At 44.2% G+C, this 22,131-nt stretch overlaps 2 protein-coding genes across 3 annotated transcripts in view; one reads left to right on the forward strand and one right to left on the reverse strand.

Moving 5' to 3' along the window:
* LRRIQ3 (leucine rich repeats and IQ motif containing 3) overlaps nucleotides 1-22,131 on the forward strand; it is a 432,105-nt gene that overhangs the window by 279,388 nt on the left and 130,586 nt on the right. The gene's annotated exons all lie outside the window — the stretch shown is intronic.
* Nucleotides 14,735-21,603, reverse strand: LOC146834745 (uncharacterized). The gene is made up of 2 exons (XM_085602280.1): nucleotides 21,355-21,603; nucleotides 14,735-19,918 (listed from the first exon to the last, which is right to left on the reverse strand). The coding sequence occupies exon 2, from the start codon at nucleotides 18,798-18,800 to the stop codon at nucleotides 16,212-16,214; it is 2,589 nt and encodes an 862-aa protein (XP_085458406.1). The 5' UTR covers nucleotides 18,801-19,918; nucleotides 21,355-21,603; the 3' UTR covers nucleotides 14,735-16,211.

Genomic DNA, 22,131 nt, shown 5'->3' on the forward strand with positions numbered 1-22,131 from the left:
GTCCTCCCTGGACTGGAAACAAGCATCCTGGGACCGGTTTCGAGGCATCACCCCTCATCAGCCAGGCTAGCTTAACTCCAGTATCATGGAGAGCACGGGACCAACGTCTGGGCAGACCTGTCCCTTTCGGGGTGACAAATGCAAAAACAACAATTGATGGACAGAATGCTGCACAATGTCAAACATTCACCCCAGTATGGAGATCTGAGCCTAAATCCATCATTTTCTTGCTCCCCATGCCATTCCAGTTCAGACCCAACCATATGCAAATCAGTCTTGACCCTGTTCCCCTTGGAAACAGTTCAACCCGAACTTCCAGGCCAGGTCCTCCTGGACTGGAAACATGCATCCTGGGACCGGTTTCGGGTCATCACCCCTCATCAGCCAGGGTAGCTTGACTCCAGTGGCATAGAGAACACAGGACCCACGTCTGAGCATACCTGTCCCACTTGGGGTAACAAATGCAAAAAGAACAATTAATGAACAGAATGCTGCACAATGTCAAACATTTACCCCAGTACAGAGATCAGGGTCTAAATCCATAATTTTTTTGCTCCACATGCCATTCCAGTTCAGACCCTGCCATATGCAAGTTAGTCTTGACTCCCATTTCTAACCCGAACTGCCAGGCCAAGTCCTCCCTGAAGTGGAAACAAGCATCCGAGGACCGGTTTCGCGGCATCACCCCTCATCAGCCAGGCTTGTTTGACTCCAGTGGCATGGAGAACACGGGACCCACGTCTGAGCATGCCCGTCCCACTGGGGGTGACAAATGCAAAAAGAACGATTAATGGACAGAATGCTGCACAATGTCAAACATTCACCCCAGTACAGAGATCTGGGCCTAAATCCATCGTTTGTTTGCTCACCATGCCGATCCAGTTCAGACCCAGCCATATGCAAATCAGTCATGACCCTGTTCCCCATGGGAAGAGTCCAGCCCGAACTGCCTCCTTGAGCAATTATTTTATTTTCTATGTTGTTTAAGTCATCAATGGCTGGTGATGGAACCATTCTGTTAATTGTTGGCAGGCACGAATGTGCAGCAAAAACTTCCAATTCGATGGCTACCCCTCCTTCCATTGCAGTAAGATGCCTAAAACATTAACAGTGCTGCATTACCATCCTCCCGTACAGCATACAGTCCGTCCTTAGTACTGTTGATGGCCCGCATGAACTCACAGTGGGTGATCTGGGTCCATCAAGCATTTGATTTGGGTATGTCATTCAAACCTGTCGACCCAAAGTACCCAGCATACCATCCATGTCAGTGAATAAGGTAACAGAGCCAGTCATTGGCTATGCATGGATGTGGGAGATGTTGGCTGCAAGGATGACCAGGGGGACTTTGTACATGGTCACCAGGGTACATAGACCATTCCATCGAGGAGGCAGTTGGAGATAGAGACATTCTCCGCATGCCCAGTAGAAATCCATCAGGCTGGAGGTGCCATATTGCAAGTCCACATTGAATATAGTGCTGCTGCATCCAAGGTTGCTTTGTAGGTTTGGACATTCTCTCCTCACCTCGAGTGTACCTCCCACCCTCCTGATGCCCTATTTTCTGACACTCATCCGCAACTTCCCAATCATTCCCATTTTCATAATCCAAGTCTATCGAAGGTGGCCCTAAGGATGCTGCTCTACATACCAAGTAGCCTGGAACACTCTATTTGCCATGGACATAAATTTGTGACCATAGACATAGAACAGTTCTATTTTGGCATGGGCATGGTGGGCTGTGGGGTATGGCGGCATTACATACTGTTGAAGGTGGGGGTATTGTAAGCTATTCTTTCTGATGATGGCTGCCCTACGATCCATATTAGGAAGTTCTATCTCATACATTTTTCTTATCTCCTCCTTAAAGTGGGCATTGTTAGTGATAACCTGGTGCATTATTGGGGAGTGGCCCAATACTGTGGTGTTTACGAACACCTCAGATATGTTGGCCTCACTAATCTGAACTTGCCAAGGTATTCAGCAGAGGAACAGGTGTAGTAGACACTTTACAATGTGTGGTGGTACTTCCTTAGGGAAAATCAGTCTTTCTGCGCCTGCTGCATAGGGAATGTATGAGCACACATAACAGGATTCCTTAGTCTTCTGCCTCCCTGCTGTTGTCATATCATTGTACCATATTTTGTCTTGTAGAGAATCATGGACACTATGCTTCCAGGCCAATGGGGCATCCCTACGATGACGGTATGACAGAGGGGGACACATTATAACATTAGTGGTACAATTACAGGCAATAGAGGCATTGGAACATGTTGTGTTAATAAATGTGCCATTACCATCGCTCGAGTGTCAGCAGAGGAAGGGGAAAAGGATGCCGGATGTACAGTTGTTTGGGCACCTTCACCCTTTTGAGGAATGCAGTTCATTTGAGCCAGGCAGTAAGAAAATACAGCAAACCAATAAACCATTGTGAGTGCCACTCCGACAATAATATAGAAACATAAAGTAAATAGACATCTTTTTGTAAGTATCTTTTGTGTAGCTTGTTTTGCGGCTGAGCCCATAGACCTCCAAATAATCACTGTCTTCTTCGTGGATAGTCAAGGGGAGCAAGACACCCTCCTCTTATTGGCTGTTCAGGTCTGAGGCGGTGCAGGGTTGACCCTGATGTCGCTCCGATGTATCATGTTTTCCTTTCAGCAATTCGGACAGATGTAGGTGAGGAATCTGTAACTTTTTAGGGTCCTTCAAACTTTGGGTCCTTCCACCGGCAAACAAATTTCTAGACAAAGATCTTTGTTCCTAGTCTACTCAGATATCAGGCAGAAGGAGAAGGCTTGATGGGGCCGTTCTCCTTCCGCTTGGATATCTGAGTAGAAAGAAACTGCACAGCACATGTAAATTCACACTCATACATTTCAGCTTTAACAATTTTAGAAGAACTTTCAGTATCAGTTTTGGGTCTAGTTGCTGGGACCAATACATTTATTGATCGTCCTGTGACAAGCTGATGGGGGGGTTAGGTGGTGGTCGGAACCTTAAGTATTTGGTAGTGTAAATAGAGCATTCGGCAGGCAGTAAAGCCATGTTTTTGCTGATTGTGGCACTTATCTTGCTTATTTTATTTCTTAAGCGGACCATTCAGGTGTTCACAGACGCCATTGCGTTGTCGTTGGTATGCTGATGTTAATTTGTGTTTAATCCCTAGCAAGGTGGCAAGGTAGGAGAAAATGGTATTAGAAAGATGGCTGTAGTTGTCTGACCGAATCGTGTCTGGTAGGCCCCAACATTAAATGAGGTAGCAGTAGTTTTTTGGCATCTGTCAATCATGTCAACAGAAGCGATATGAAGTTCTTTAAAATGCCCTTAGGGCTTTGAAATAGTAACGGCAACTGTGTTCTTAGTGAGGTTAGGCAAGTATTGTTGGCAAATGAGGCACTTATTTACAAAAAGTCGGATCATTTAATGGGCATTTGGGACGAACCAGTCTCTTTTTATTCTAGTAGTAGATATATTGTCTCGTGAAACATGTGTGGGAAGATGTAGCTGGTCTAATGCTACTTGTAGTAGGGCTTGTGGCATGACAGGTTTTCCTGTTATAGTCTGTCTATAGATAAAATCTGAGGAATCTAGTTGTACTCCCCTCTTCTTCCATGACTCTTTCTCTTGATCTAATTTACTTTCCTGTATTTCACTAAGATGTAAGTGTGCTGTATTATCATTATTATATGGCTCTGTGTGGTCAATGGTATGTGGTAATGAACAGTCAGGCATCTCCTCTTTTACACATTCTTTACTCTGTTGTTCAGTTGTAGGTACATTTTGGGCGAGCAGGATAGGGGTGTGCTAACATTCTGGTGGCACTGCAGGCAGAGGCCCTCTGACAGTGTCTTTTGCTTCCCAGTCTGCCAGAACATTGCCTCTGGAGACAAAATCTTGACCATTGGTATGGGCTGCACGTTTTACTACAGCTACCTAAGCTGGTAGGGTCAGTGCATCAACTAGTTCCCCAAGTAGGTGTCTGTGCATGACAGGTGTGCTATCTGATTTGAGGAAGCTTCGCCTTCTCCAGCGTAGGATGCTGGAGTGCGTTGTTGTTGTGACATATGCAGAATCTGAGTAAATAATGATGCATTCACCGGTCCCACTTTTCAAGGCATCAATCAGTGCCACTAACTCTACTGCTTGCGCTGAGTAGTGTGAGTGTACTGTAATCTACTGTACAATATCTAGGGAATCAGAGGAATCATTTTGTCATGCTTTAACTACTGCGGCCCTGTGTACCTGATCCCTGTTTCTTGATCAATTGTAGAGGCACCATCAGCAAATTATATTGTACTGTTCTGACAATGGGTCCTCTGTTGCTGTCCCTGACTCATCTGGTGAATATGTAGCAAAAGCATGGGGATCGTCATCTGTGGTGGCAATGGGGCAGGCAAAGAATGTTGCTGGGTTCACCATGTGGCACTTAACAACTTTCAGTGATGTTAATTAAAGTATTACTTGTTTTTTGCCTTTACAATTATTGCAAACACAGCATGCTTAGTGTGTGGTGTCAAAGGGGTACCCATGACTATGCGGGTGCTTTTCGCCACAGAGAATACTGCAGTGGCCAGGACTTGTTCTCAAGGGTAGTATGCTTTCATTACAGAATCTAGTATGCCACTGTGGTAAACAATGGACGTACGGCCCATTGGGTATTTCTGGGTGAGGACTGCTGTCATGGCTTGGACGTCTGGGCTCAATGCCCAGACTCTGTGACCAGGCAGGAGCGTTAATACAAAGGCAGCCCAAAACAGTAATCTTTAACCCTTCAACACGGAATATCAAAAGCCTTGCTGGACAGGACATTACTCAGTAACCATTGTCTGACTTTCCCATTGTACGGAATTATCAGGAGTGCCAGGTGTCTCAGTAGATGTTAATTGTAACCAAAATAAGTGGCCATTAAGTTCTTGAATAAACTTCCTAAATGTTCATATTTGGGCTATGACCTGTCTAAGATTGCGCATTATTTGTGCTGAATCCCAATTTACATTTCGCTAGCATTAAAATAGAGCCTATCCTGTGGTGTATTATATAGATCATGCATATTGTGGTCTCCCATGCTAACCCCAAACAATACACCTGATCTGCTAGTGTATTGCTCATGGAGGGTATAAAATTGATATGAGTCCTCTGTCACGCAAACACATGCAAGGCGTAGTAATTCTATTAACTGATGTTGTGAACCTACCCATTGGAGCCAGTCAGGGATTTTAAATTGCAGGTCTATGAGCTTGTCTAACAACATTGTAGATGCAATTGTATCTGTTGCTGTGGGCAAATGTATTGGACCTGTATTTTTAGGCGTATTCTGGTCCTGCCTATTTTCCCTATTCTTATCCAGAATTTTCATTAAACCATATTTGTATGTACACCATCGTCGCACTTTAGGAACCATTTCCAAGATGATACTATTGAGTGTAGGGCCGTTGTTGTGGACAGGGGATGTGCGTCATCGAATCTTTGGGGTCAGTAAGTGTTATGTCCTATCCAAGATGGAACCTCTACCCCTTCCTGTGAGCACTGGCAATAAGAATCATGAAGAGCTTGATAAGCATCCATCAAGTCACCTTGAGTGGTCTGAAACACATTGTCCAGTGTATCCTTATGCATTAAAAATTGGAAATCTGATGTGGCCAGCTCCAAGCGTGATAATTGAGAGAAAATTGTTCCTGTATTTAAATCTAGTGCCCTTTGAAAAATAGGTCTATTCCATTCCACCTATTTGCCTTCCTTCTTGTCTCCAAAGTGCTGTGCACTTGAAATCGGGAGGAAAGAACAGGCTTTTTTTTCGCTAATTCCTCCCTTCTGTCTATTGTTCACCATCTGGTCCAATATTTCTGTTGCTCTCAGTGTAGTTTCACTCACTTTCTTGTGCGTGAGCCACAGTTTTGAAATCTGTCTTCTGTTAGCTAACTGTGTGTGTTCTGTAGCGGAGGCAGAGCATCAAAGATCTGTGCCTGACGAGGCCATCGGTATGTCTTTAATCTGTGTAATGTTTCCCAGCACTGGCACCTGACCTTTGTACCGTCATAGTACATTTCTACAGAAAAACTCCTAGTACACTATACCCAAGGATCCTAGTCTCAGCAGAGCAATAGTGGGAACAGTAGACAGACAATGGGGGTGGCAAGTGTGGTAAGTAGTACCACACAGGCGTATGGTAACGTTAAATACAGGGTAAACTTCGGGAAGACTATTAACATAGCATCGTGCCATTTTATAATACATTTGCAGTAAGGCTGTTGATGATCAGTCATTTGATATATAGCAGCATATGAAAAGTCAGTCGCGAAATGCCGGTAAGACCCCAAAACACTAATAATCTCAGTCAATCAGAAGACACCATGTAACAATTGGAGAACAGCGCATCAAAAATAACAGTAGCACAATACAATGAATGCAATACAAATCCCCTCCCTGTTGTGAGTAGGTAGACACTTAGGGCCAGATGTACGACCCGTTTTTGCATGCTCGCTATTTGAAAAGAGCATTCCCTTCCAAATAGCAAGTCTCAAAACCACGTTCAAATGTTTTGGGACCGCAATTGCGGTCGCAGAACACTCACAATTACCACCTACTTCAAGTAGGTGGTAATGCATTTGCAAATGGGTAGGGGTCCCCAGGGTTGTTGCATGTGATGCCTAAGCGGTGATCTTCCTCTACTGACCCCTCTAAGTAGTAAGATCCTGTGGGAGCGTCCCACCAATTTTTTTACTCCGTTTGGAAAATAGGGGAGTATGAGGAATCTCCAGCAGTTGAGGGACCCACTGAGCTAGGCTGTTGAAGTGTGGGCAAGACTGGGTCTAGGCAGGTAGAATCTGGCGCTGCAGACTTTGCACTGAGGTGTGTGTGGTCAGCACTATACACCAGGAGCCTTGACAGACTGAGAAATGACACACTCACCGCTTGAGTTGTCAATATGTCTATACCTAAGATATCCCAGGCGATTGACAGAATATCACTTTGATGTGTGGTAATTAGTGTTAGTATGTCTGTTTGACTGCTGAAGAAGGCAACAGGTCTGTTGTGTAATATGCACAGAATTATCTCCGTCCTGTCTCTACCTCCCTCACTACTCCTACGGAATTGTCCTTAGGGCAGTTCTGCTTGCCTTAATTTACAGTGAAGTATTATAGAGAAGTGAGTTTGGCTGCCTGGTATTTTAAGGCGCAGTATTTATCTTAGCCTATCCATTCAAAAGGGGCTTTATTTTATTCACAGTCTAATGTGCCAATTGTTGAGTCTGTGTAATGTTTGTCTAGAGGGATTTTTGAAAGAAAGTTAATATTTAATTTAATGGCTAAAATGTTCTGATATTTTGATATTTAGGCTGTTTATCAAAAGGCTTAGTGGACGATTCACTAAACTCTAGAATCTCGCCCATAATGCTTTGCTGGGCCTTTGGTTGGCATTGTATTGTTGCCTATAACTTTGATTGGGGTGGTCCTAGGAGGATGGGACCACCACCGAATCGTTCAGCATGATATGCTCTTTGTGTTCAAGGCATCTGCTTGCCCTCCCCCTAGGTTAGGGGTGACCTCAAAATCATCACTTCTCTCATTGCCTGATATTTTTCAAAGCTCACTTTTGTGAATTGGTTACATGCTTTTTAGCATGTAAAGGTGAAGTTATTTTGTCAAAGGGTTGTGGGTGCAGTAGCTAACTCCGCTACGTAACGTAGTTGGCATGAAATCCGTGTTTTCAATGAAATGCGTAGTTACCAAATCTCCGCAGCCTCCGCTAGCGGAGCGGAGTTCATTGCCCACGGTTAGTGAAAAGGTACTGGGCGCCCCCCTTTCCCTGTGCCACGTGGACAGGAGAGGACCTCCAGTTTTTTAGCCCATTACATCTGCAAAAGCTGAGTGGCACCATACTGTGTGCCTTCCCTTCCCTGTCATCCTATATTGGACAAGTAATTGCACACCTGCAAAAGTTGAGTGGCACAGTGCTATGTGCCCTCCCGTCCCTGTCACCCTATATTGGACAGGTAATTGTACACCTGCTAAAGCTGAGTGGTACAGTGCTATGTGCCCTACCTTCCCTGTCACCCTATATTGGGCGGGTAATTGTACACCTGCAAAAGCTGAGTGAAACAGTGTACTGTGTCCTCCTTTTCCTGCCTTTAACTAGTTAGACAGGCAATCTCTGTCTTTTTAGAGATGCTATATGAAGAAACATGCAAAAATACTGAAACACTAAGTTCAATCTTGCATGTGAAACCCAAAAACCACAAGCCCCAAACCTCAAGGTAGCAGAAGTCCTACAACCAGTCCTGGCTCGGTTCCTGCTTGTATGTGTTTAAACAGAGGGAATTTCGATGTGGCAATGTGACAGTCAGTGAGAGGATGGGGGACTGGGCAGACAGGAGTGTGACACCCACAGGCCAATCGAACCCGAGACTCAGACTCCACACTGAGGCAAAGCAGAGAGTAAAACAAAAAGGTCTTTGACTTAACTGTGTGTGTCTGGTTGCTCAGACAGGACGAGCTGGCGAGTGACGGAAGATCCTCATGCACGTCCCTTCGTTGGTCGCCAAATGTCAGAGCAGGGCCGGCTTTATCCCTGGTGGCACCGGGTGTGACTATGTTGTTTGTCAAACTCCCTCCCACCACATATGGTCTCCTCCTCTGATTCCCTCACTACCACCCGGCAAAAGTACCCCTCATTTCTCCAAAGCGCCTCTCTCAAATACATTTTGTTTGTTTTCAAGCACTGGTAAAGGCTGGCTTTACTAATCCACTCAGCTATCCACATAAAATACTGATCTGTTCTTTTCAGTCAGCCATATAAACCTTCTGTGCTACTTTATGGTGAGTCAAAACTGCCACTAGACAAAACTCTGATCTCTCTCCCTCCAGCAGGAACATTAATCACAAGAGTTATCGTGAGATTTTCATTGCTGCTGAAAATCTGGAGGTACAAGGTACAGGTGCCTTTAAATTGTAACTTATTGCTAAACCCAGCATACTCCCTGAGGTAAGTGACCCCCCCTCCAAGTCAGCACCCAGTGTGGCCGCACCGGTCTCACCCCCTAAAGCCGGGCCTGTGTTAGAGTGTGTTTTTTTTTTACAAAGCAAGAACTGACATTTACTGTGTTATCTGAAATAACAAGATGCACTCTGAGAAGCAGGAACCAAGTCAGGAGTGGCACTTTATTTAGACAAGTAAGTAACAAGTGTCAGAGACACATCCTTAAGCAAAAGTAAAAAACTACCAATGTAGCTAAAATTAAATCACGGTAATTCAGAGATAGAGAAATTGAATAGCAGAATGCAATAAGACAGTATATCCCTATCTAATAATGAAATATCTATAAATTAATCAGCTAGCTGGGAGCACCTCTTTGTGAAAGACAATGTACAAGGTGATCAACAAGTTGGTCAGTGGACAGTACTTTTGTACAGTTGAAATGAGGAAGTGATGATCGCAGAATCAAAACATTAGCAGGTGTTTGACCTCAGAAAATTCCAAAAGCTGGGGGATTTATCGATAAAATTTAAGTCACTTTCTGGAAAATAAAAAAAGCTGAAGTTTCAAAAAGTAGAAAAAATGTATCAAAGGTTACGAGTTATTTCGAGCCATGTAGCTGTCTTAGAACATCAGGTGCAAAGTTGCATTTAGCCCCCACCTCTACTCTTAGCCCATCTTCTTCTTCTAGATGGCAGATGCATCCTGTTTATTTCTTCATGGCCTCAATGTACGGTAAGATGTGAGCAGAGGACAGGGACTTGGGGACTTGTTTATCAGTAAGGCAGTGACCTGGGGTTATTGGTCTTCACAGAAGAGATTCATATAAGGTTACAAAAGGGCAGATGCTTAGGGCAGTGTGAACAATGTAGCATAACCTGTCTATCTATGGCTGGGCAGGGGTCTAATAGACTTTTAGGCTTCAGGTGTGGACAGAATGGGCATGGGGCATTATATTGTAAAACTAGACCCTGCTTCATGTCCATGTTTATCATTGTGAGCTGACGGTTCTGAGCCTGGCTTCAGTAGAAATGGAACCCTCTCGCATAGACGGGGGCAGCATACCGGTGTCACGGGTATCCTGGTATTCCTCAAGTGGCAGCTGAATGAGGACTCGGGTAATGACCTGGCAAAAGTCGGCTGGGAGGCCATCACTTCCTGGCACCTCCCCCCCAGCATACAGATAAGTGCCGTTTGGTCCTCCTCTAGGGTGAGATCGCATCTCTTCGTGGATGAAATCTGCATCTAGTTCTTAGGCTGCGGCGTCCCCCCAACGCGGAATCAGTAGGGCAGCCAGAAAGCCAGCTCTGTGCTCCGGATCCTGTTCCATGTGACCCCAAAGGGCATCAACTATACCACTCTGCATACTAACACAAAACACTCCAGCGGAGGACTGTTAAGGCTGCAACTCAAACTCCAATCTTAGCCAGTAAAGTGTCCTGCACACAATTCCTCCACCACTTCTCGCTGTTTAATGCCACTGTTGTCCAGATCAAGATACTTATACAATATAGGAAGGTGCAAAAGGCAAAAAGTCCACATCCAATGTAGTTTTTCAAAATTCTTCTTTATTAGTATCCTTCAGTATAAACATTAAAATCCAGCCAACGCGTTTCATTCCATAACTCTTTAAAACTTCATCAGGTCTCGGATCAGTATATAGTGAAGTACTTCTAGAATTTAAAAATCATATTGTGTATTCATAGTGAATTGAATGTCCAAATGTTTGGTATCATAAATTGCAGCCGGCATCATACGGCCTCATACTGGGTCCCATAATAAGTATTGTTACCAAAATGTCCTACGTTCTGTTTTCCTTGCTGTCTGATTGCTCTGTGTGTAAGCGTCCCATCCCAGGAAAGTTTTAAGATGATCAATAGGAGGGTAGAGTGTTTCTCGGCTGAGTATCTAGGCCAGAAGTTGCCTAGAACGGTCCCCCTCCCTATACAGTAGCTGGCAATAAGATTTCAAGGTATAGTTCTCTAGTCTATCCCATACATACAAAATCATTCGCTGGGCCATATTTCCACCCCAACACCCCTCACACTTCATCTGGCGGGAGCTTCTGGATCCCTGCCATGACCCCTCCATTTGAATAAGTTCTGCCTGTAACACCTGCCTCACCCTGCACAATAGGCGCACACACCATCCCTGTATCACTGCTTTCATTGCTTCCCACTCTGTCGTCCGACTTGAGTAGAAGACCAATTAAGTTTTAAGTATTCTGTAAGAGCTCCTACCATTGTTACCCTGCCCACAGTATCCTGCAAAACCTCTAGGGGAACTCTCCAATTGAATGGGCACCTGGGACCGTCCCCACATTCAAGCACACATGTGTTTGGGGCGTGATCCGAGAGGTAGCAGGACTGATGCGTCACTGTAGTGTTAAATAAAAAGACTCTTCATCTGTGTTAGGCCTCTATGAGTTAACAATGACCACTTCAACCCTATCTAGCCTACCCTGAAGCAATCAGTACCGTCCCTTCACATCGGCCTCCATATAGGTTAGTGCAAAGGGTACCCCTGGGGAAAACCAGACCAGTACCCCTGTGACAAAGACGAGTAGTTAGCATAGTATACCTGCCCCCTACATTTTTTTGCCAGTTTTGTAGCCTCTGTGTCTGTAAGATGGCCCTCCTGCAGGCATGCTATGTTAACACTGTGCCTTTTCTGAAGTGATAACTCTCTATACTGCTTATTATAGGATCCCTGTCCCCACACATTCTAAGAGAGAAACTTAAAATTTCCTGGGCCACTCATCATGTCCTAACACCAGCAAGCTGACCATGTACCCCCATGTCAAGAGGGCACTGAACGCATACAAATGTAAAACAAACAACCCAGTTGACTCCCTCCCCCAACCCCGGACAAGTAGCATTGAACAACAACTACACACATGTTCAAAGAAATCAAAGTGCCAGGATGTGCACCATTGCTACCCAGACCCTCACAAAGGAAACCCATAACATGGAGGAGAAGCTCCCCTCCCCACCACACATAATAATCAATAGTGATCAAACATGTTACTGCAATCAAGTCAACACTCCTGCAGTGACTGTGATATGACATTTAACCATATACTCTCAATGCAATCCTCCCCTCCCCTCCCAAACCCCCATTTGGGCCAAAGCTCTTGCTCGCAGTTGTACAGCTTTTACTGAGAAGCCTCCAGACCAACTCCCGCAACCAATCACTGTGAGAAGGTGGCTCTGACCATCTAAACTGCCAAGATTTTTTACTTTTTGATCACCTCAAATTTTGACCTTTCACTGTGGGAGAGCCTTATAAACCTGTGACTCACCGCAGAAAGCACATGGTAAAATAAATTGTCCGACTTATAAGACAGGGCTGTGACCAGCAAGGGTAAGGGTCATTGGGCTGTTTACATGTCGATATGTGTGCACACACGTGTGAGGTCTGCACGTGGGAGAATCCTGTTATGCGCAACCCAGGAACTGCACACAGGTTGCCTGGCCCAGAAGGGACTCTCCAGGATCGGCTATTGACCTAGGCCATGCCTTATGATGTCCATGTGCTTTACTGTCCTGTCTGCAGTGACACTCCATATTACACTTATGGGGAATGCTGCCTTAGAGTGCAGCTCTGCTTCACCTTGGTCTAAAGACACCTGGATTTTACCGATGTACAGTGTAACCTGTGTAAAGAGAACAATTCTGTAAGGTCCAAAAACATATCTGTACAGCTTGTGGGTCATCCAGGAATGTCATATTTGTCTGGCCCAGGTCAGGATCAGAGCCCAGGCTTTTTGACACCCCGCTGGCCTGGGTTAATTATTTTTCTTTCCAGCGGCAGGAACAAAGGCCTTCCCCCACAAAGGGAGCAATTAACCCTTATAAGAGCAGCTCCTGAGGAGGAAGGGGTGGGATGGACTGCCCTGCATCAATTAGCCTGATGTCATCCTGTGCCAGGAAGAGGGCTGTCACATGATCACTAAACAAAGGGATGGAGCCCAGACCGTGGAGCCAAACAAGGAGGGAAATGTCTTTGAAGTTTTGCTGGGGCAGGCCCTGGCAGTGATGTCAGTGAGAGGCGGAGCTGAGACACCCAGAGCACATGTGGCAAGTGACTGCTGGGTGGCGCAATCTTGAAGTATCCCAGAAGGCTGTGGAGGAAGGTTGGAAGGTTGGAACAGGGCAGAGAGGTGATGTTGTACCTCAGGATAGGCTAGAGGTGCATCCCAGGTGGAATCTCCCACACCGCCGTAAAAGGTTTTGCGCAGGGGGAGAGCTCTTTCTTCGTTGTGCTTTTCTACTGGACACTGGGACTGGAGGTGGACGCCATGGACAGATGGAAGGAAGAGCCCCCTGACTGCCATCTGGACTAAGGACAATGCCTCTGATTGACCCTAAGACCAGTGGAGCACTCCCACACAACCAGGGAAGCTGGTCCCCCTACACTCCCTGAGGACCAGTTGGGGGAAAGGCTGAGCTTCTGCCTCAGAAGGAGGAGTGGCCCAGAGGAAAACAAAGTGAAAGGCTAGTGCAGGTAGCCAGTGAAACCAGCTCCGTGCAAAGTGTGTCACATTTGAGGCTAGGAGGTCTGAAGAAAGTGCTCCAGTTGATTAGGCTCTACCACCATTATTAACCCTACCCTCGGAGTGGGTCAGGGCCCGGAGTCTGCCCCCAAGAAGATCGCAGGTCGGAAAGCACTTTCGCACTTTGCCCATGAGAGTGGAAGGGGCCCAGGACCCCATCCCTGGGACCGAAAAGAAGCGCACCTCCACAATGTCGGGCGGGGGCCCAGAACCCCATCTCTGGACCCCAAAGTGGCAAACACTGCGAGGAGAAGTTTTTCTTCGGAAGAGGGGAGAAAGGCCCCTATCCCTTACTCGCCAGGTAATAAGCGTTAGTCGAGAGGTACTGGTTCTTGCCCAATGACAGGGGGAAACCCCTATCCCCCTAGTTTTAGCAAAAGTTCTGATGGGTTGTCAAGGCAAGATTAGTGTATTCTGATTCTTGGAGGAAAAAATTCCAATTCAAAGCAAGTTGATTTAAACGTGAGCTAGTCCTTTATTTGCACTCATACATAGGGGTGGGTATGAGAAAAAACCAAGGGGTGGCACAGCCAACACGTGTTTCGCCCCCTACATGGCCTATAGGCCTGGGGCTTCTTCAGGGCTGTTCATTTTAAGGGTAGGTAAAAAACATTTGGGATATGCGAATGCATATGACATGTTAAGCACAAGAGTTAAAGAGAAAACAGGCCAGTGAGTCAAAATGTAAGAACGTTAATGGGAGAAGAAAACAGAAAGAACAATAAGATACACATTTAGGAGTAATGTTTAACAGCGGAGAATTAGTAGGGAAAAGGATAGTGCGTTTTATAGAAGAAAGCCAAAGGAAAAAAGAAGGGGGGTTTGTTTTAATTATTTGGAGAGGTCACGTGAGGGTTAGTGTGGACGGTACAGTAGGTATCAAGAATAAGTAAGTTAAAGGTACAGTGTGTGACATATTATAGGATACAATACAATATTGTGCATGTCCATATTAGAGAAAGAAGAATCACAGGACGTAATGGAGGTCATCAAGACCAAAGAAGTCAAAGGTTCCATATGCCACAGATCATTCGAGTGTATAAACAGAAACATTGTCATATATCGAGAAAAATACGTTATTTGTATCAATTTACAGGGTAAATGTAATGTGATCCACATACGCGTAACGGTATGAAATTTTCGACAAGTCATAGAGTATGGAACACGAGAGTGAATAAATAACAGTGCCAAAAAAGTATACATTGGTGAAGAACGGCAATGACGAAACGTATATATGACACATTGTGGGCCAACAAAACATTAAAGTTTGGTGTGTAAATAAGTAAAAGTTATATATTTACAGGTTTGTACCGGGTCATGGGCATCAGGGTGATGAGTTGATATTGCGTCGGTAGGGTTTGTCACGAGAGAGAGGATTTAAATTAGTCTTTATAATGGAACTGGTCGTAGCGCATGCAAGGCGAGTATGGTGATATCTCAATTATAGACGAGAAAAGTGAGAAGGCTTAAAGCCAAGTGGTCGTGATTCAGTGATCAGGTAAAATCAGGTGGCGTGGTTGTTGTGTAATAAAATGCTCGAGGTGAGTATCTTGGTTGGTTGTACGCGAGATCGTGAATAGGGTAATCAAGGAGGGAATTTACAGGCGTCTGAATCATTCGAAAGAGTTCATTAACGTGCACTAGGTATTTCATGCGTGAACTTATAAATCGGCCGTCAAAAAGTCGAGGTCGGCAGCACGGCAAATTGTGGTCCCAAACGGGATAGACGTATTTATATTTACGTGGCGCGGTATTGTGAGGGCATATGTAAAAGGTTTAGCGTGCTCTTGAATGATGAAGTTAAGTAGAAACTGATAATACAGTGGTGACAAGACTTGACGTGATTACAGCAAGACGTGATCAGAGAGGCGTTTTCACTGTGCGTGTTTAATTTTAAATTTAAAAGTATAACAAAATACGAGTATTGTGGTCGTGCAGATTTATATTTTACAGTGATGGTATTCGTGACGAGTGAGGTATTTAAGCGTTAGAGGCAAGGAAGGGCAGAGTAGAGCTTACCGGGTATTACTGAAAATGGACGTTTCCACGATGTGCTAGAAAGATATAGTCGGATTCTAAGGGGAGGGGATCAAAAAGGAGAAAAGAAATCCTTAGTTCAAAGAAGGAGGTAAAGCCGACGGGAGTAACTGCTTCGTTGCAATGCTTACCTCAAATCTTGGCTAATGCCCGGTACGAGTGTTCTGTTTCATTCAGTTCTGTTTGTGCGCTTAGCGGAGGCAGCGTAAATAGCGGGGCTCATGGAAGGACATCCGGGTCGGGACCCGGAAGTGGCCTGGTTCGTGCGGGAGCGCCATTTTGGATAGGGAAGGGGACGGGGGAGGTAGATTGGCCGTTTAAATGTCATGTTAGTAGTCAAGGACAAATAAAGTTTCTAGTAAGAAAAATTATAAGGATTTAGTTGAGTTGAAAGGGGCCAATGGATCATTGGCCATTCAAGAAGGTGCGTAGAAATATAAAGCGAAATTCTAGGGGATACCAAGGGTCGGACTGTGGAATGGTTCTGGATATATAGTGTAGATTTTGTACAAAATACTATTCAGACACATTTCCAGGGGAATGAGAGGAAATTCTAGGTTTTAAGATAGGGATGTTAATCATAATGGTTTCACACCCTAGGGAGAAAAAACAATCAGAAAAGGTGGACATTCAGTTAATACAATTAGTCATCTCCCAGCCATACATGCATTTCTGCATCTTTGTTGAGTCCTAGTTCAGTTGTTTTGAAGTTCATGATCAGCTCGCTTTCGCGTCTGCGAAGTCTCAGTTCTCGGTTTCCTCCTCTTTTGGTCTGGTGTACAATTTCCAGTCCATAGAAGATGAAATCCTTTTTGTGTTGATGTTTGTCTGCAAAATGTTCCGTCAGGGGGTGACCGGATGTGTGTTTGTGGATATTACGGTAATGTTCTTGTATCCGGATACGTAGGGGTCGGATTGTACTCCCGATGTATGGTAGGTTGCATGGACAAAGGATCACATAAATGCAAAATTTGCTATTGCAATCAATCCATTCTTTTATTGTGAATTCTTTTCCTTGTGTCATTGGTATCTTTTTGGTTTTGTCGCGGCTCAGTTTACAGACACTACAGTTCTTGCAGGTATGGTATCCTGGCGGTCTGTCTAGAAAGGTGGTAACTTGTTTGCGTTTATCCTCAAATTCTGATTTGCACAGTATGTCTTTTAGGTTCGGGGCACGTCTGAAGGTTATCTCCGGATAGGTTTTGATTTCATCAGCTAGATTTGGAGTGTGTTGTAGCAGGTGCCAGTGTCTTTTCAGGCTTTGCCTGATTTGGTGATGACCAATGCTGTAGTCTGTAATAAATCTTATTGCTGAGTCATTCTTATTTTTTCTTTTACCATCAGTTGTAAACATCTGTTTGCGATCTAACTTTGATACTGTTGTCATGGTGTTTTTAAGTGTGGACTTCTCATATCCTCTTTCGGATAGTCTTGATATGATCTCATTCCCTTTGGTTTCGAAGACTTCATCCTCGCTACAGTTTCTGCGGGTCCTCAGAAGTTCTCCTTTAGGGATATTTTTGATGTTGTGACGTGGGTGGAAGCTGTCAGCTCGCAGGATGGAATTAGCTGCAGTGTCCTTTCTGTAAAGTTTGCTTTGTAACGTATTGTCTTTGACATAAAGAGTAACGTCCAGGAAATTGACCTCCTTTTTGGAGAAAGTGTGAGTCGTTTTGATTCCCCAGGGGTTTTGGTCGAGTTTTTCCAGAAATCTTTTTAGAAGTGTTTCATCTCCTTGCCAGATGCATAAAATGTCATCGATGTATCGTCGCCAGAGTATTATGTGTGAGGTAAAATCGGCGAAGTTATGGTCCCACAGCCAGAATTTTTCCACGTGGCTCATGAAGATACATGCGTACGGCGGCGCGAATTTGGCTCCCATAGCTGTCCCGCGTCTCTGTCTGTATATCTTCCCATTGAAGCTGAAGACATTGTTTTCCAAGCAGAAGTTCAGCATTTCAAGAGTCATTTTGTTGCATTCCAGTAAGTTGGCTGATTGTGTCCATAATGAGAGTTGTGCTGCAGTTAGTCCATCGCGGTGTTCGATGGATGTGTACAGGCTGACAATGTCAATAGAGACTAGTATGAAATCTGGTTCCCACGTTATATCTTGGAGTTTGTTCAGAATGTCTTTTGTGTCTTGGATGAAAGACGGTATTTCTTTCATTAGTCCCTGTAGTTTTCTGTCCACGTACTCTCCTATTCGTGAGCAGGGCGAATTAATTCCTGCTATGATGGGTCTTCCTGGTGGAGGGTAGGTGCCTTTATGTATTTTGGGAAGGAGGTAGAGGGTTGGCATGGTGGGGTACGGTATGTACAGGAATGATTTTTCTGATTGGGATATAAGTCCCAAGGTATACCATTTGTCAAGTCTGGTTTTAATGGATTTGAGGATGTCTGCGGTTGGATCATTCGTGAGAAGTTCGTAACAGGTGTTATCCCCAAGTTGTCGATTTGCTTCTAGTATGTAGTCATCAATGTGTATTGTGACCGGGTTTCCTCCTTTGTCAGCCTCTTTCACAATCAGGTCTTTCCTGTCTTTTAGTTGTTTTATCGCTCTCCTCTCTTCTGGAGTGGTGTTATGTGGGAGGTATTTTAATTTTCGTTGGTGTTTAGTGTATTCTTTTTCCAGATCACGTGTAACTGCTAAGTGAAAGGCATCTATGTTGTTCCCTGCCGGTAGTTGTGGTAGGAAGGTAGATTTCTTGGTTAATTTGCTGTCTATGGAAATGTTGGTTTCAATTCCTAGTTCCAGCGCAGTTGTGGTCAGTGTATCTGAGTCATTTTCTTCCTCGCTCAGGTGAGTTAGTAAATCCACATTTTCTAGTTCTTGGATTGATAGTTCCGAAGTGGTAGCTATGAGTGGCGCTTCCTGTCTTATGTCCCTGTCTGCAAAGAAAACCTTGAGTTTTAGTTTGCGAATGAATTTGAAGAGATCTATTTGTGTTTTGGTCAAATACCATTGGGCAGTTGGGCAGAATGAGAGTCCTTTGTTGAGTATGCTGGTTTCGTTTTCGGACAGTTGGATGTGGGATAGATTTTTTATTAGGTTGCTGGACATTATGTTCTTCTTTCCATCTCCTTTTTTCTGGATCTCGTAGTTACGCCGATTGTTGGTGTCTGTTGGCGTCCAAATTGTTGGGAACCTCCCATGGTTGTAGTATTTGTGGTGTTTGAGGCTTTCATACCGAGTCGGTAACGTAGTACTTCCTCTAAAAAATTGACCTTGCATCTTGGATTTTCACTTTCCGATGCCGGTGCAGGTGAGTCGATGTCAGAGCTAGTAGTGGTTCCTGGGTATTGCTCAGAATTGTTCGTATTTGGAGTATCTTGTGGTTTCGTGTCGTACTTTTTGGCAAAAGTGTACACTCTTCCGAATTGGTAGTCAAGTTGGTCTCTCCTGAATTTACGATTCTTTCTTTTTATGATATCCTCTTCGTATTCGTCAATGATTTGATTAAGGATCTCGTAGTTCTTCTTTATGAGTTCTCCCCAGTTAGAATCCTCTATGTGTTTGCTTAATGAGTCAACTTCAGTTTTTGCTATATTGTATTCCTCTTCTGCATGATCTATGAGTTGTCTGATCATGTTATTAGAACATTCTTTAAGGTTCTCCTCCCATTTCTTCATGTATTGAGGGTTGGTGGAGTCTGAAGGGGGAAAGATTAGTATTCTTAACCCCCGTGGGATTCGGTCTGCTTCAAGGTATTTTTTTAAAGATTCTGCTTCCCACCATTTGCTGGTTTCTCTTTTTACTGCGCGTTCCAAGTTTTGAAATGTATTTCTTGCTGATGTAGGGTTTGGTTTGGACGTTGTGCTCCTATTGGTTAGAGGTTCAGTTGAGAAAGTTTCCTCAATCCTTGTTGAACGTTGTGCTCGTCGGTCTTGGCACGATGCCATGGGTTCTGTATTTGATGTATTTTACAAGTTTTCCGATGTCACCTGGTAGGTGGTGTTTGTTAGTATCTATTCACAGAATTTCAAGCTTATCGGTTTTCGAGGATATGGCCTTATGGTAAAGTTTTTCTTCGGAAGAGGGGAGAAAGGCCCCTATCCCTTACTCGCCAGGTAATAAGCGTTAGTCGAGAGGTACTGGTTCTTGCCCAATGACAGGGGGAAACCCCTATCCCCCTAGTTTTAGCAAAAGTTCTGATGGGTTGTCAAGGCAAGATTAGTGTATTCTGATTCTTGGAGGAAAAAATTCCAATTCAAAGCAAGTTGATTTAAACGTGAGCTAGTCCTTTATTTGCACTCATACATAGGGGTGGGTATGAGAAAAAACCAAGGGGTGGCACAGCCAACACGTGTTTCGCCCCCTACATGGCCTATAGGCCTGGGGCTTCTTCAGGGCTGTTCATTTTAAGGGTAGGTAAAAAACATTTGGGATATGCGAATGCATATGACATGTTAAGCACAAGAGTTAAAGAGAAAACAGGCCAGTGAGTCAAAATGTAAGAACGTTAATGGGAGAAGAAAACAGAAAGAACAATAAGATACACATTTAGGAGTAATGTTTAACAGCGGAGAATTAGTAGGGAAAAGGATAGTGCGTTTTATAGAAGAAAGCCAAAGGAAAAAAGAAGGGGGGTTTGTTTTAATTATTTGGAGAGGTCACGTGAGGGTTAGTGTGGACGGTACAGTAGGTATCAAGAATAAGTAAGTTAAAGGTACAGTGTGTGACATATTATAGGATACAATACAATATTGTGCATGTCCATATTAGAGAAAGAAGAATCACAGGACGTAATGGAGGTCATCAAGACCAAAGAAGTCAAAGGTTCCATATGCCACAGATCATTCGAGTGTATAAACAGAAACATTGTCATATATCGAGAAAAATACGTTATTTGTATCAATTTACAGGGTAAATGTAATGTGATCCACATACGCGTAACGGTATGAAATTTTCGACAAGTCATAGAGTATGGAACACGAGAGTGAATAAATAACAGTGCCAAAAAAGTATACATTGGTGAAGAACGGCAATGACGAAACGTATATATGACACATTGTGGGCCAACAAAACATTAAAGTTTGGTGTGTAAATAAGTAAAAGTTATATATTTACAGGTTTGTACCGGGTCATGGGCATCAGGGTGATGAGTTGATATTGCGTCGGTAGGGTTTGTCACGAGAGAGAGGATTTAAATTAGTCTTTATAATGGAACTGGTCGTAGCGCATGCAAGGCGAGTATGGTGATATCTCAATTATAGACGAGAAAAGTGAGAAGGCTTAAAGCCAAGTGGTCGTGATTCAGTGATCAGGTAAAATCAGGTGGCGTGGTTGTTGTGTAATAAAATGCTCGAGGTGAGTATCTTGGTTGGTTGTACGCGAGATCGTGAATAGGGTAATCAAGGAGGGAATTTACAGGCGTCTGAATCATTCGAAAGAGTTCATTTACGTGCACTAGGTATTTCATGCGTGAACTTATAAATCGGCCGTCAAAAAGTCGAGGTCGGCAGCACGGCAAATTGTGGTCCCAAACGGGATAGACGTATTTATATTTACGTGGCGCGGTATTGTGAGGGCATATGTAAAAGGTTTAGCGTGCTCTTGAATGATGAAGTTAAGTAGAAACTGATAATACAGTGGTGACAAGACTTGACGTGATTACAGCAAGACGTGATCAGAGAGGCGTTTTCACTGTGCGTGTTTAATTTTAAATTTAAAAGTATAACAAAATACGAGTATTGTGGTCGTGCAGATTTATATTTTACAGTGATGGTATTCGTGACGAGTGAGGTATTTAAGCGTTAGAGGCAAGGAAGGGCAGAGTAGAGCTTACCGGGTATTACTGAAAATGGACGTTTCCACGATGTGCTAGAAAGATATAGTCGGATTCTAAGGGGAGGGGATCAAAAAGGAGAAAAGAAATCCTTAGTTCAAAGAAGGAGGTAAAGCCGACGGGAGTAACTGCTTCGTTGCAATGCTTACCTCAAATCTTGGCTAATGCCCGGTACGAGTGTTCTGTTTCATTCAGTTCTGTTTGTGCGCTTAGCGGAGGCAGCGTAAATAGCGGGGCTCATGGAAGGACATCCGGGTCGGGACCCGGAAGTGGCCTGGTTCGTGCGGGAGCGCCATTTTGGATAGGGAAGGGGACGGGGGAGGTAGATTGGCCGTTTAAATGTCATGTTAGTAGTCAAGGACAAATAAAGTTTCTAGTAAGAAAAATTATAACTTTACGAACTTCTCACGAATGATCCAACCGCAGACATCCTCAAATCCATTAAAACCAGACTTGACAAATGGTATACCTTGGGACTTATATCCCAATCAGAAAAATCATTCCTGTACATACCGTACCCCACCATGCCAACCCTCTACCTCCTTCCCAAAATACATAAAGGCACCTACCCTCCACCAGGAAGACCCATCATAGCAGGAATTAATTCGCCCTGCTCACGAATAGGAGAGTACGTGGACAGAAAACTACAGGGACTAATGAAAGAAATACCGTCTTTCATCCAAGACACAAAAGACATTCTGAACAAACTCCAAGATATAACGTGGGAACCAGATTTCATACTAGTCTCTATTGACATTGTCAGCCTGTACACATCCA

This window comes from Triturus cristatus, chromosome 4_2 (assembly GCF_964204655.1).
Source record: "Triturus cristatus chromosome 4_2, aTriCri1.1, whole genome shotgun sequence".
Classification (NCBI taxonomy): Eukaryota; Metazoa; Chordata; class Amphibia; order Caudata; family Salamandridae; genus Triturus; species Triturus cristatus.

Excerpts from the sequence above, each read along its gene's own strand:
- LOC146834745 (XM_085602280.1), bottom strand. The coding sequence starts at position 18,800 with ATGCAAGGTCAATTTTTTAGAGGAAGTACTACGTTACCGACTCGGTAT.